Source organism: Terrapene carolina, unplaced genomic scaffold (genome assembly GCF_002925995.2).
Source record: "Terrapene carolina triunguis isolate 2854851 unplaced genomic scaffold, T_m_triunguis-2.0 Scaffold58, whole genome shotgun sequence".
Lineage (NCBI taxonomy): Eukaryota > Metazoa > Chordata > Testudines > Emydidae > Terrapene > Terrapene triunguis.
In genome coordinates, this window is record NW_020664409.1 from 15313568 (window position 1) to 15329487 (window position 15920).

Sequence of the window (15920 nt, forward strand, 5' to 3'; positions counted from 1 at the left end):
ACACCAGGTGGCTCATCAGACGTTCAGATGTGTCCCAGAATCCTCTTCATCAGGTGCGTCAAAGGAAGTTTCAAATAAAAACAGTTGATTAGCTACATGCTTTGCAAAACGGTCTCTAGATATCTCTGAAACACAGACTACCTGTGCATTACTAACTGATCTTCCCTGTTGTTGAAATTCACACCAGATGTGTAGCCAAGCCTTAAAACTGCAAAAGGAAAACACATGCACTATAAATACAGCTTCAGATGTTATTACAAATTAACTTTCCAAAACAAAACCATAGAAAGCCAAAATTTTTATAATAAATGGAAACAGTTCTGCTTTTAAAAAAACAGAAGTTGAATGTCTGATTTGCATGGTGGATATTAACCAGCTTTTGATGATAAACGCTTGTAAGATCTGAATTTTGGGTGAAACTTGCCCCTCTGTAGAGGACCAGCACAAGGCCTATCTTCCACATAAGCTGAATTTTGAAAGTTTAAATGTTACAAAGGCCTTTATGCTGGCGCTCTGCACAGGAGTAAGTTTCACTGTTAAGAGCAGTGCTGTTGTGCTGTCACTGAGAAGGTTAACACTCTTTTTTTTTTTTTTTTATTTGTGTGTATTCTTTGACCACTTTTTGAGGACTAATAGTCTTTGGCAGGTTTTTTTTTTTTTTTTTCCACCTGTAATAGACATAGGAATTATTGTGATTCACAGTTCTACGTTTTTCTTTTCAGTTCAGAGACATGCACTACTTTAGGTACTTGAAGTAGGAGCTCCTGCTAGACAATCTTAATCCATTTAAGGTCTTCAGGAGATCATCTCTACAGCTATACACTTTAGGAGGTGTGCAGAAAGGGAAACGCCATTCCTCTAGGCCCCAAGGAAAATGAAAAGTTCCAATAGGTGTCTACCCTGCTGAGCACATAAGCTCCAGAGCCCTGGTTTTGTGGAATTTGGAGCTCTGCTGGGAAGATATTCTTTAACTGCCCTCCCCACTTCCCCCCAGCTGCCCCTTTGTTTCTCTTCTGGTCCCCTCCACAGTTACCCTGAGAGATGGGTCTGCAATTTCAGGCTGCGTCGACATTTTTACAGAGCCACTACTGTGCTGAAAGCTCCACTAAAAGGGGAACCTCGGGGAACTGCTGGCTGGGGGCTGCCTTGGTCAACCTATTGTAGTCATGCAGCCTGGGAGCCTGATGGGTGTGTGTGTGTGTGCAAGGACAGAGTACCCCAAAGCTAGTGTACAGGCACAGTTTCTCTGCAGATCCTCTGCTCCCCCCTTCCCCCCCCCTCTCCCCCCTGGATCCATGTTTTTTATGATTGGAAGTAGCCTCACTCCCTGGCGAGTCTTACCATCTATCCTGGTGTTTGACTGGATACTTAGGCCAAATGCTTCCTTACAGTTACTCTGTCTATTTACACTAGGAATGAATTTGGCCTCATGGTGATCTGTCAGAAAATCCTGATTCTTAATTAAATACATAACTAATTAGCGCTGTGTTTTCAATGTAACTTATTTATTTTTATGAGAGCTGGTAGCTGAGAGGGAATCAACTGTGGGATTCTTGGCTGGCATCTGAGAGAGTGGAGGAAGTGTGTTTACATCTAATTAAATAGATTTACTGTGAGAGGGAAGTGCTTGGCACTCCATGGTAGATGAGATGCAGAGTGTAGAACGGATTTTTATATTAACTCCACACCCATAACACAGCAAATCTAATGTGTTTAGGAGGGTTGATGTTCTTTGAGGAGCTGTATGTCATAGATGCAACCTAGATGGAGCTACTATAAGGTGGCTGCAAAACTGGTTGGAAAACCGTTCCCAGAGAGTAGGTATCAGTGGTTCACAGTCATGCTGGAAGGGCATAACGAGTGGGATCCCGCAGGGATCAGTTCTGGGTCCGGTTCTGTTAAATATCTTCATCTATGATTTAGATAATGGTATAGAGAGTACACTTATAAAGTTTGTGGAAAATACCGAGCTGGGAGGGGTTGCAAGTGTTTTGGAGAATAGGATTAAAATTCAAAATGATCTGGACAAACTGGAGAAATGGTCTGAAGTAAATAGGATGAAATTCAACAAGGATAAAAGCAAAGTACTCCGTTTAGGAAGGAACAATCAGTTGCACACATAAAAATTTGGAAATGACTGCCTAGGAAGGAGTACTGCGGAAAGGGATCTGGGGGGTCATAGTGGACCATAAGCTAAATATGAGTCAACAACGTAACATTGTTGGGGGGAAAAAGTGAACATCATTCTGGGATGTATTAGCAGGAGTATTGTAAGCAAGACACGAAAAGTAATTCTTCTGCTCTACTCCGTGCTGATTAGGCCTCAACTGGAGTATTGTGTCCAGTTCTGGGCATCACATTTCAGGAAAGATGTGGACAAATTGGAGTAAGTCCAGAGAAGAGCAACAAAAATGATTAAAGGTCTAGAAAACGTGACCTATGAGGGAAGATTGAAAAAAATTGGGTTTGTTTAGTCTGGAAAAGAGAAGACTGAGAAGGGACATGATTACCGTTTTCAAGTACATAAAAGGTTGTTACAAGGAGAAGGGAGAAAAATCGTTCTTAACCTCTGAGGATAGGACAAGAAGCAATGGGCTTAAATTGCAGCAAGGGAGGTTGAGGTTGGACATTAGGAAAAACTTCCTAACTGTCAGAATGGTTAAGCACTGGAATAAATTGCCTAGGGAGGTTGTGGAACCTCTATCATTGGAGGTTTTTAAGAGCAGGTTAGACAAACACCTGTCAGGAATGCTCCAGATAACACTCTGTTCTGCCTTGAGTGCAGGGGCCTGGACTAGATGACTTCTCGAGGTCCCTTCCAGTCCTATGATTTTAGGTCAAAAAGCCTTAGATAATGAAGCAGAATATGGCTGATATTTCCACTGAAATTGAAGAAATAACGTGTCCTGCAGTGCATGGCAAACTGATCTTGTGCTGATTTTTCACTCTTTCAGGAATCAGGTCTGCACACAGATAAAACACATTGATTTTTACTCTCTCTGGGCTGGACCCTCAGTGGGTGTAAATCAGCACAGTCAACCAGAACTGCAGTGGAACTGTGTTGATTTACACCAGCTGAAGATCTGGACCCTGTGACTTTTAACGTGGGTTTCGGTCAGTCACAGGGTATTTCTGTAGATTCACTTGCCTGGGCAAAGTTTGTTTTTTATCCAGGCTTTTCATTTCATTTTTGTCTTTGAGGGACTTCTTCCTCTCACACCCTTCCAAAAGGGGGATGGTTCTAATGTTTAAAAAGAGGCGATGTTTCAAGTTCTTTCAGATACCTGTCTGCTTACTAGTGATGATACTGCTCTACAGCCAAAATGCTTCTGAAATAAATGTAGTCAAACTTTACTAATTCTGGGTCACTGAGAACGAAAATGATGCTTAAAATTGTTGATTGGCTCTAGTTTTCAAGATATGCTATTGGGTCAGTATATACGACCCTTGACTTGGGAATGGCGGAGGATAAGTGAGTTATAAAGGGAAGGGATCTCAATTTAAACCAGAAATGACTAAAATACATCTTTGACTGGATCTATGAATAAATCTATGACTGGGTTTGGACAGTACTTGCTTTTTAGGCAAAACAATGAATGATGCAATCTGAAGCTGGTATTGCATCATACATGATATGAATTGCATCATGTAAGCTGCGTTATGATTGCATCATCCATGACTTCTAGGAATAACATCACTCTGCTGAACAAATTGCCCTATATCAGCTCTAGAAATCATACGGTGTTGTGCTTTCTTATTTGTCAGTGTTTGATTTTGCAAAGGGACACATTTCTGTTTAGCCAAAGTGAGCAGAGATGCCTCGTACTTGTGTGAACAGTGCAGTTAACTTCTGCTATGTTTGTGGTGAAGTGACTTTTGCATCACAAAAGCGCAGTATAACCACTATGGTTAAGAAAGCCTATCACCTTTATTTTGGCTGCAAAATTGGAGATCAGGACAAGAGGTGGGCCCCACACAGATGCTACAACACTTGTGCAACAAATCTTCGCCAGTGGTTGAACAGGAAAAGGAAATCTATGCCTTTTGCAGTGCCAATGATTTGGAGAGAGCCAACAGATCATACCAGCAATTGTTACTTCTGCATGGTGCCTCCAGTTGGGAAAGGTGTGTCAAAGAAGAAAAAGTGGACTGTGCATTATCCAAACATTCCATCAGCTATACGCCCAGTACCCCACGGAGAAGGACTGCCGGTTCCTGATGCACCAGAATCATTCTGACTTGAGTCAGAAGAGGAAGAGGATGAAACTTCTGGTCCTGAACCATCAATGTCACAGGACCCACATTTTCTCCCATCCTCCTCCTCTGAACCACACCTCATAATACAAGGTGAACTGAATGACCTTGTCAGGGATTTGGAACTACCCAAGAGTAAGGCAGAGCTGTTGGGCTCCAGACTATAGCAGTGGAATCTCCTGGCAGGTGATGTTAGGGTTTCCATGTTCCGTGACCGTCAGAAGGATCTTGTCCCATTCTTCATGGAAGGTGATCTTGTAGCCTGCAACAACATCGATGGTGTGATGGCAGCCCTCAACATCGTTCACGATCCAGATGAGTGGAGACGGTTCATTGATTCATTGAAGACGAATCTTAAAGCTGTTTTACTGCTGTGACGATGCAGTTCTGGTGGAACCCAACTGAGAGTGCCAACTCAGGACAAATTGCTCAAACAGGGCAGTTACAGCCCAAGGCTGGGGGTTTTTCCACCTCTAAGGCAAACCAAACCAGCCAGACTAAGAGAACTTCGGTCTCACCCCACTGGCTAACCGCAAGTCTCACAAGCAATCTCCTTAGACACTCCAGTTTCCCAGCATTACCACCAGTGCCACTCGTTATGGGGACAAATGGTTATGAAAACCAATACCCAAGTAAAAGAAAAAGGTTCTCCTGATCCCAAAGGACCAAGCCCCAGACCCAGGTCAATATACAAATCAGATCTTACCCACAAATCACACTGTTGCCAATCCTTTAGAATCTAAAATCTAAAGGTTTATTCATAAAAGAAAAAAGTTAGAGATGAGAGTTAGAATTGGTTAAATGGAATCAATTACATACAGTAATGGCAAAGTTCTTGGTTCAGGCTTGCAGCAGCAATAGAATAAACTGCAGGTTCAAATCAAGTCTCTGGAATACATCCCCTGCTGGGATGGGTCATCAGTCCTTTGTTCAGAGCTTCAGTTTGTAGCAAAGTCCCTCCAGAGGTAAGAAGCAGGATTGAAGACCAGATGGAGACGAGGCATCAGCCTTATATAGTCTTTTTTCCAGGTGTAAGAACACCTTTGTTCTTACTGTGGAAAATTACAGCAAAATGGAGTCTGGAGTCACATGGGCAAGTTCCTGCATACTTTGCTGAGTCTCAAGGCATATTTGCCTTCTCTCAATGGGTCCATTGTATAGCTGATGGTCCTTAATGGGCCATCAAGCAGGCTAGGCAGAGCTAACACCAGTTTGTCTGGGATGTCACCCAGCAGCATAGCATAAGTTTGAAATACAGACAGTATAGAGCCAATATTCATAACTTCAACTACAAAACTGATACACACATATAGACAGCATAATCATAACCAGTAAACCATAACCTTGTCTTAGACACCCCATTTGACCCCCTTTATACAAGATTTGGGTGGCACTACAGGACCTTGGTTGCAACAATGATCTATATGGTCCCAGATTATATCAATAACGTCACAACTGCATAATGGCAATGTTTTGCCATCAATTCCAGTTGGTCATGCAGTCCATATGAAGGAAACCTAGGACAACATGAAACAACTTTTGAGGTGCATAAACTATGACCAACATCAGTGGCAGCTTTGTGGCGATTTGAAGGTTGTTGCTCTCTTGCTTGGTCTGCAGACTGGATACACAAAGTACTGCTGTTTTCTCTGCGAATGGGATAGTCGTGCAAGAGATTCCCACTACATCAAGAAAGATTGGCCACTCCGACAGTCATTGGAGCCTGGGAGGAAAAGTGTTCAGCATCCACCACTTGTTGAATCAAGGAAGATTTTTGTTACCACCCTTACACATCAAGCTGCGTCTGATGAAGAACTTTGTCAAGGCCATTGACAAAACACAAGCAGCTTTCAAGTACCTCCGTGGAAAATTTCCAAGGTTAAGTGAAGCTAAGATAAAAGAAGGTGTCTTTGTTGGTCCTCAGATTCGTGAACTTCTTCGAGATTGATGCATTTGACCATGCACTGCGTGGCAAGGAAAAGACGGCATGGAAAGCCTTCCAGTTAGTGGCAATAAATTTTCTCGGAAACAACAAGGCAGACAACTACAGGTTGTTGGTGGAAAACCTCCTCAAGGCATACAAAAGCCTTGGTTGCAACATGTCACTAAAGATACATTTTTTGCACACTCATCTAGATTTTTTTTCCACCGAACTGCGGAGCAGTGAGCGACGAGCACAGCGAGCGATTTCACCAGGGAAGAGCTGTCTTCTAGCTCATTTTGCTGCTGCATGTGAAGGGGAGGAGCTGGACATGATGAATTGAGGGCTCAGCTCCACTCTTGATAGCCACTGTAGTTTGGGTCAGTTGGCATTGGTTCATTGCCCACCTCCCAGCACTAGCTTCAGCATAATGGAGAATGTTGCCCAATTCTATCCCTGCGTAGCTCTTTTAACCACTTAGGCTAGTAACTGGGGTCTGGGGGTGGTAAGGAGGAACAGAGCTGGTTTCTTCCTCCAGAGGTCCATCTGGCTAGCTAATTGGCACAGTCACTGAGTCAAGCCTAAACCAAGCCTCTTGCTTGGTTCTCAGTTTTGCTGCTTGGATACCTGTTGTTTGGGGAAAGACAGCAACCGTAAGGTTTTGCAGTTCTCTTGATTAGAGACTAATGCAGCTAATTTAAAACCTGGAAATGGCTCACAGTTGATTCCCCGCCCCCCCCCCCCCGCCTTTTGAAAGGAAGAATCAGGTGCTGCCTAGGTGTAATGAGAGCAGGCTTAGTGACGTGACCTAGGTAATTTTGAATCATTACAGCATTACTAGCAGCATGGTACAATTGCAGCCTAAGAGTTTTTGGTATATTAAATCCGTGGTTCTCAACCAGGGGTATATGTACCCCTGGGGATACGTAGCGGTCTTCCAGGGGGTACATCAACTCATCATGATGTTTGGCTAGATTTACAACAGGGTACATAAAAAGCACTAGCCAAGTCAGTACAAACTAAAATTTCATACAGACAATGGCTCGTTTATACTGCTCGATATACTATCCATTGAAATGTAAGTACAATATTTATATTCCAATTAATTTATTTTATAATGATATGGTAAAAATGACAAAGTAAGCAATTTTTCAGTAATAGTGTGCTGTGACACTCTGGTATGTTTGTTTGATTTTGTAAGCAAATAGATTTTAAGTGAGGTGAAGCTTGGGGTATGCAAGACAAATCAGACTCCTGAAAGGGGTACAGTAGTCTGGCAAGGTGGAGAGCCACTGTATTAAATATTACAGCTTTGGCAATTGTAACTGAATCCTCTGCACGTATCAGCAATACTGACATTTTTTGTATGCAGTTTTTATTAAAATGTTGACCATGGATGAATTTTAAATAAATCTAACTAAATATAAATAAATGTAGTGCCAAATTCAACCTGGGGTTTGTTCTGCTAGAGGGCCCCATTGGCAGAAATCCACTAGAGGAAGAGGTGGTGGTGGAACAAAGCAACGACAGGTTCCCTCGTTCCAGTGCTTGGTGGCAGCACTGATTTGGGATAGAAATTGTTGTGTGCCTTTGTTCAGTGCCTCCCTGCAGTAGTTCCTGCTCCTGGAAGGAGTTAAAGCCATCCCCTTTCCTTTGATGGGATCTCTGAGGCAGGGTAACAGTCAAAACACCTCCTGCCCTCTTTCTCTCTCATGGTAAGTTCTCTGACTGGGGGGGCATTTAACCTCAGTGGTGCAAATATAATGCATACCTCCCTACATCAGGTTTTGTGATTCTGGCCCATCTACAGTATTTGGCATAAATATTAGCACCATAATGTGTTTGCAGTAATGCAAAATTCTGCTTATGCACAAGGGTTACTAAGCTACAGTTGCTGTGGGAAACAGAATTTTGAACTCTGACGTCTGTGCATGTAAAATTGCAACTCAGACATTGCATTAACATAGGTTTTTCACATTTAATTGTTGTAATCAGAATGCTGTGAGTTGTGCATAAGCAAAAACAGAGAGTCTTGTGCAAAAAAAGCAACAGCTCACAAGAGCTAAGCAAACCCCAAGAACCTGAGAGACTTCCCGGGAACAGCAGCAGCAGTATTGTGGACAGGAGACAAAATCCAGCCTTTCCATGTTTCCTGATCTACTTGAGAGATGAGCGCTCTCTCTCTCTCCCCCAAACTGCCATAGCATAGCAAAAGTGCATGAGCTGCAGTCCCATTGGTATAGATGAGAATGTGCTGTTGCTGACTGATCATTTGCTGTGAGGGATCCACAACTTCGGAATTCATTCCCTAGATACAGAGCTAATTCCCACTTCCCTCCCACCCTAAAAATACTGGGAGGAGAGAAGGGAATTTGTTGGAATGGGAGGGTGGCATGAGATTTTAGGTGGTTTAGTTTGTTGGTAGTGGATTATACTTCTGGACTTCAGGTATATTTGGGTATTAATTTTGTTGAATTTTTAAATTCCATCAGAGATGCCTAGAGCTTATGGGTAGATGCTCTTTATTTAGTATGTACCTAAATCTATATAAAAATACATAGCTGCTATTATAATACTGTGAATAATTTTTTTGTTTGTTTTTTAATTCTTGTGGAACTAAGCAACCTTCTTTAACAACTGAGAAGTAATATAGCTGTGTGACTTATAATTAATGGTGCTTAGTGGGACTTAATGGCCAGTATTTGTCATTGTCATGTCAATCAATGTAATTTGTCATATCAGCATGTAATATAATCTAGCAACTTTGCAAAATTCTCTTCACCAGTGGCAGCTGATCTTCCGCTTTAATCATTTCACTAACAGCATCAGCATCATAAAGGCTGGTATGTTGATATTTATGCTTGGGATGGTAAATGTACCTGGCACTTTTGCCTAAGGTGACCAGACAGCAAGTGTGAAAAATCGGGACAGGGGGTTGGGGGTAATAGGAGCCTATATAAGAAAAAGACCCAAAAATCGGGACTGTCCCTATAAAATCGGGACATCTGGTCACCCTACTTTTGCCGCACTGTTGTTCTAAGGCAGTGGTTCCCAAACTTCAACAACCTGTGAACCCCTTTCACTAAAATGTCAAGTCTCGCGAACCCCCTCCTAAAAATGAATATTTCCAGGGATTTTCTCCTTTTATCTGAGTATAAATTATAAAAGCAGTGATCTGGGAAATATAAAATTTGTTTTTATGACATGCATATTACACACTATTTATTATTTATTATTATTTATCATTACAGTATTTTTATTACATTATGAAAATGGCGACACTCTTCCAATATCTCACTTTCATAGCTTGTATCACTTTGAATAAGCCTGTTATAAGACAAGGCTCCTATGTTTCATCAAGGAGTATCAGATGTGAAACATCATGAAGGTATTTAAGAAGCCAACTCAAAGAGTTCCTCCTACACAAGCATTCAGGTCTTGAGCAGTCCAGGCAAACAATTCACATTACAACAAAGCTTAAACTTGTTCTTCATAATAATTAAAAAAAAAAAAAAAAAAAAACAATACTAGCTGCCTATTTAATTTTAAAAACAGCAAAAAATATCCACCTCCCTTTCCATTTCTTATAAGGAGTCTTGAAGTTTAAATCTCTTCAGTGTGATAGATATGCTTGCTTTGATCTGCTTAGCTCGTGGAAGTCCAGTGGCTCCAGGCTGCTGGCCCCATGCTGCCCGGGGTCCCTAGGGACAGCTCTGTCCGCCATTAGGGAATTTTTTTCCGAGAACCCCCTGTAACATTTCACGAACCCCCAGGGGTTCACGAACCCCAGTTTGGGAACCACTGTTCTAAGGCATTGTCTAGTTATTTCTCTTGCCTGGATGTGAGATGGTATTGTCGTGGTTCAGGTCTAACTGCACTTCTGGGCCCTTCTGTGGGGTGTGTGTGTGTGTGTGTCTCTCTCTCTCTAAGAGCACCCCTTCCAGGTTTGAGACCTCAACCCTTTACCGGGATCCCTGGAGTGGAATCCTGTGATTCTCCCGCTCTCTTAGACTGAGTGCTGGGCTACCTTTCTCCATGTACCAAATGTGATTGCTCAGCAGTTTTTCCCTTAGGGAGCTGGGACCAGTGGTGAATGCAGTGACCCAAAACAGCCTTTTTCTAAATAAAGTGTTGTTTAATCTCAACAGTAGGAACAAAGGATAAGGAGAGAAAAGGGTTCTTAACACAACACAGAGTCTACATGCATATTTTTCTTAACAAAAATCTCCCCATTGGTAGCCTTATAGGTTTATCTTCCCAGATGCCCCTACTTCTGGGGATGGGTTCATTCTCCTTTCTGTCAGTTTTTGTCTCTCCCCCTTGTGTTTCAGGCTTGTCCATTTATCAGCCCCAAAGTTCTTTCTTCCAGTTTCCCACATGGAGGCCCCCTGTGTATACCTGAGGACCACCCCCCCACCCCTGGGGTTATCAGCCAGACAGGTGACCTTAGCATGGTCTGAGGTAAACTTTGAAGGAAATGATGCCTGCATTGTCCCTTTAAATATGGGTAAATGGGGCTATCTGAAACTCCTGTCCCCTTTCCCGCAGAAATTCCTGCTGGAGTTAAGCCCTGGTGGTCATACAATGACCAGCAAAATAACAAACAGAGGGACATATAATATTCATAAAATATTACAGGCAACTCCCATGTCTTTCACAGGTAATGTCTTCATTTAGTTAAACTGGCAGAAGCTCCTGCGGGTGCCTATCCGATTAGAGGAAGATCATGTCCAATTATAAAGTAGCATTGTGATTTATGTAACCTGTTAAAAGGATGTAGTGACTCTTATAGATATTGGATTCTATTAACATTATTTTTGTCTCTTTGCAGAAGAATATATTACATTCCAGCTAACACTTTATTCTGCAGCTGTAGGCTGCCTGTACTTGTATGCCTGCTTGTTCCAGATTGCCTTGCAGGCTCGGTTTTGCAGCTGTGGCTGGTCTGTCATTTAGCTGTCAAGGCATTTTAGTTAAATTATTTCCTTCTCCTGCAACAACTAAAAGGGGCACAGTTCTGTTGTTAATCAGCTTCCCAGGTGCACTAACTAGCCAGCATATACTGAATCCCATGCTATTTAGTAGTACTCGAGTAAAGATGCAGAAATTTTGTCACATCTTGCTAGTAATCCAAAGAAATATGAGCTGCTGGGCTCACTTAAGGACCAGATCCTCCCTGTTATTCTGCTGGTGGTGCTTGGGGGGCGAAGGGGGGGGGAGAATTGTTCCAGGCTCTGGAGCCTCTCTGTGGCCACTACTGGCCTGAGGCTGCGGAATGCCCTTCTGCCCCCTATCTCTTAATCTGTGGGAGGCGTTTGGGGTTGGAGCAGGAGAAGTTGCCAGTGGTTCCACCAGCGTCACCCCAGCTACTCTCCCATCCTGATGACCCTTGTATTATTCCTCAAAGCCTCATTATGTTGATATGTGGGGGGAGTCCCTAAGGGTATGTATACATAACAAAAGCTGTGAATGAGCTAGTCTACCTGAGCTAATGTGAATCCACCTTGTATGGGTAACATACGAGTGAAGGCAGCTGGCTTTAGCATGAGTAGTACAAACCCAGCGCGGACCCTGGGTATGTAATCTGTTTGCTAGCCCACCCTGAAGCCTGAATTGTTCTGACTTCATTGCTATTGTTACCCAGGTTAGGCAGCTTCAAGCTAGCTTGGATGGGCTAGCCTGTGAACCGTTTTTGTTGTGCAGACCTACCTTACGACTCCTAAGTACCCCGCTGTTCAGCTTCACAAATCCTGTCCAAATCCAGCACATACACTTCATTGGCCTCTCTGCATTTGTGGTGGCTGGGGAAGGACTTGTGCCCAACACATTCATTATGCTTTATTTGCCAACCAAGTTACAGTATAAAAGCCTTTAGTTAATATTTAAAGATCACTTTATTTTTCATGGCTAGAGATGGCAATTTTTTAATTGGTACACCTTTAAAATATACCTTCAGATTGGGGTCACAAATGTTGTTATACACAGCCCCACTAGGCCTAAAATAGGTCACAAATACCCACCTGTGGAGCAAATCAGCGTGAAGTACATGTGTGAATAGAGTTATAGAAGTGTCTGAGAGTGGGCTTGCAATCTTGGAATTAGCAGGGATGTCTGAAATGTCAGGTCTTCTGCCCTGAATGTATCAGAGCATGAGCTTACATGCTGAGGCTTCTTTATTTTAGGTCACAGGGTCTCAGTCTATGATTAGCTGATCAGGTGTACTAAAAATTATCTTTTGGTCAGCTACTGTAGTAAGAGGGAAATGGGAAGAAACTAGTATAAATCCTATCAGTTTTTTTCTCAGCCATATTTTGTTTGTCAGTCTGAGAAGTAATAAATATCTGTATTGTATAGGATATTTTCTTAAAGACGTAGACATTAGGGTGTTCATGTTATAGAAAATATACAGCAGCATATTTCTCTATTTCACATATGCACACATTGAGTAAGGCACAATCATATGTAATGGATGGACTAAATAACTTCATGGGCCTTTTTCCATCTCTAATTTTTAGGATTCTGTGATCATCTCCACTGAGGCAGGACCAAGTACACCTAGACCATCCCTGGTAGGTGTTTGTCTAACTTGTTCGTTAAAACCTCCAGTGACACCGATTCCACCACCTCCCTTGGCAATCTATTCCAGTACTTAACTATCCTTTAAGTTAAGTTTAGGTTAAATAAGTTTTCTTCATATCCAACCTAAATCTCCCTTTTGCAGATTAAGCCAATTACTACTTGACCTGCCTTCAGTGGATATGGAGAACATCATCCTCTTTATAACAGCCCTGAATGTACTTTGAAGACTGGTATCAGTCCCCCCCGCCCCAGTCATCTTTTCTCAAGACAAAACATAACCTTGTGTTCCTCATAGGTCAGGTTTTCTAAACCTCTGATCACTTTTGTTGCTCTCCTCTGGACTCTCTCCAATTTGTCCACACCTTTCTTAAAGTATGATGCCAAAAACTGGCCACAATACTCCAGCTGAAGACTCACCAGTGCAGAGTAGAGCGGAACATTTACCTCCTATATCTTACATATTGCACTCCTGCTAATACGCCCCAGAATATTAACCCTTTTTTGTAACTCAGTCACATTGTTGGTTCATATTCAGTTTGAGATCCACTAAAATTCACAGAACCTTTTTTGAAGTATTGCTGTCTAGCCAGTTATTCCCCATTTTGTATTTGTGTATTTGACTTTTTCCTTCCTAAGTGTTGCACTGTGCACTTGTAAATATTTTTTTTTTTCAGACCATTTCTCCAGTTTCTCAAGGTCATCTTGCAACCCTCCCAGTTGGTGTCATCCACATGTTTCATAAGGATACTTTCCACTCCATTATCCAAGTCATTAATGTAAATATTGAATTGTACCAAACCTGAACCTGGTAGGACCCCATTAGTTACACCCTCCCAGTTTGACAGCAAACCTTTGATAATTATTTCTTTGCATATGATTTTTCAACCAATAGTACACCCACTTTACATTAATTTCATTTAGACCACATTTCCCTTGTTTGCTAAAGAAAATGTTGTGTGGGACTGTCAAAAGCTTTACTAAAACCAAGATATATCATGTCTACTGCTCCTGTCTAAGAAGGAAATTAGATTGGTTTGGCACGATATTTTTCTTGACAAATTCATGTTAGCTGTTACTCATCAGCTTATCCTCTAGTTGTTTATGATAGTTTGATGATTTATTCCAGTATCTTTCCAGGTATTAAAGTTAGGCTAACTGGTCTACAGTTCCCTTGGACCTCTGTTCCCCTTTAAAAGAGAGATCCTATGTTTGCCCTTCTCCAGTCATCTGGGACCTCACCCATACTCTGTGAGTTCTCAAAGATAATGGCTAATCATTCAAAGATGGCTTCAGCTAGCTCCTTAAGTACCCTAGGATGGATTTCGTCAGGCTTCCCCTGACATCTAACTTACTTCTTACATAAGTTACACCTAACTTATCTAAACAATCTTTAACCTGTTCTTTCCCTATTCTGCTTTGTGTTCCTTTCCTCTTCTTTTTTATGTTAATTATATTAAGCATCTGGTCACAATTAATATTTTTAGTGAAGACTGAAGCAAAATAGGCATTAAACACCTCAGCCTTTTTGGTGTCATCCATCATTAGCTCTCCTTCCCTGCAAAGTAGTAAATGCCTGTTTGTTTGCTCCTGGTATTACTGCTTCTTCTCTCTTACGTGTGCCTGGATCTTCCATTGCCATCAATTCTATGAATTCCGTATATTACTAAAACAGAGGACAAATACTGTACATTTTTACAGTAAATCAAAATTTCTGCATTTCCCAGGTCTTTCTTTTGTTTTGACTCTAAATATCTGAGCAGCATTTCCAGGGCCAAATTAAGGCAGGGACTTTAGGGGCTGCAGCCCAGGGCCCCAGCTCAAGGGGGCTCCACAAAAACAAAACACAGATGGTGATTTCTGGGCCGCTAAAAGGGCACTCAGGCTACCTGCTTGCATGCTGTGGCCCCACGCCACTCCCAGAAGTGGCTGGCTACTGGCACATCTCTACGGCCCCGGGCAGGGATAGGGCGGGGGAGGTGGCTCCGCACGCTGCCCTTGCCCCCAGCATCGTCCCCGCAGCTCCCATTGGCTGGAAACCGGTCAATGGGAGCTACGGGGGCAGCACTTGCAAGTGCAGGCAGCTCACGGAGACCCGCTGCTCCCCTCCCCCCAGGGGCCACAGAGATGTGTTAGCAGCCAGCCGCTTCTAGGAGCGGTGTGGGGCTATGACAGGCAGGCAGCCTGAGCCCTGCTGCACCGCTGGCCGGGAACCGCCTGTGGTAAGCGCCTGCGCCTTGCACTCCCTCCCTTACCCCAGCCCTCTGCCCCAGATCAGAATCCCCCTCCCCACCCAAATTTCCTCCTGGACCCCGCACTCCCTCCTGCACCCCAATCCCCCTGCCCTAGCCCCCTCCTGCACCCTAACCCCCTGTAGCAGGTCAGAATCCCCTCCTGCACCCAAACTCCCTCCCTGGCCACGCATTACCTCCAGCACCCCACTTCCCTGCCCCAGCCCACTCCTGCACCAAACTCCTTCCAAGGAAAAAGACTTGTATACAGGAGCCCCACAAAATCTAATAGCCCCAGGCCCACAGGAGAGTTAATCTGGCGCTGAGTTTTTCATATCCTCTTGAACCACAGTATATTATAAGAGTGCTTCCTTGCTTCCTCAAAAATTTGCCCTTGAGGCATTCAGAAGGGGTGAGAGCAATTTTTGTATTATGAAACATATATGCCTTGCTATTTGGAAGGTATGAAAGAAAAATGCTTTCTTGCCATGGTCTTGTTTTGTAATGTAGATGAAACCTATTAATGTAGTAGAAAAACCATCCCTATTTCCAGATGAGTAATAGTGTCTATTTGCAGATGAATCAGCTGTCACCTGGGAGTGGGAGGCACTCCCAGGTATGATATTTGAGTGAATCATTTCCCGGACAAGCAATCCTTGGCTTAACTCAAGTTCATAGTAATATACAAGAGAGAGAATGAATTGTTTTTGTTTTATTTCTTATACTTCACAAATAGAAAAACTTGTTCATTGTTGCTAATGAACTAAATTTGATGTAGCATGTTGCTAGTTTGGAATACGTTTTCATGATTTCTCTTTTTACTTGAAGTTTAGGTAAATATTAACTTGTAAACTTTGTCATTCATATTATACTCTGAGTCTATACTTTTACTTAATGTATATACCAGAAGAGGGCAGCCTTCTCCACAGGAGGCCTGC

General features: G+C 42.7%; 1 protein-coding gene across 2 annotated transcripts in view; it reads left to right on the forward strand.

Moving 5' to 3' along the window:
• The window catches only part of MBP (myelin basic protein), a 195511-nt gene that overhangs the window by 52490 nt on the left and 127101 nt on the right, over positions 1-15920 (forward strand). Inside the window, exon 3 of one of the 2 annotated variants that reach the window (XM_029913764.1) lies at positions 12691-12744. The exons of the other annotated variant lie outside the window; for it this stretch is intronic. Coding sequence (XP_029769624.1) covers positions 12691-12744 — 54 coding nt within the window. The remainder of the gene's footprint in view (positions 1-12690; positions 12745-15920) is intronic. 2 annotated transcript variants of the gene reach the window in all.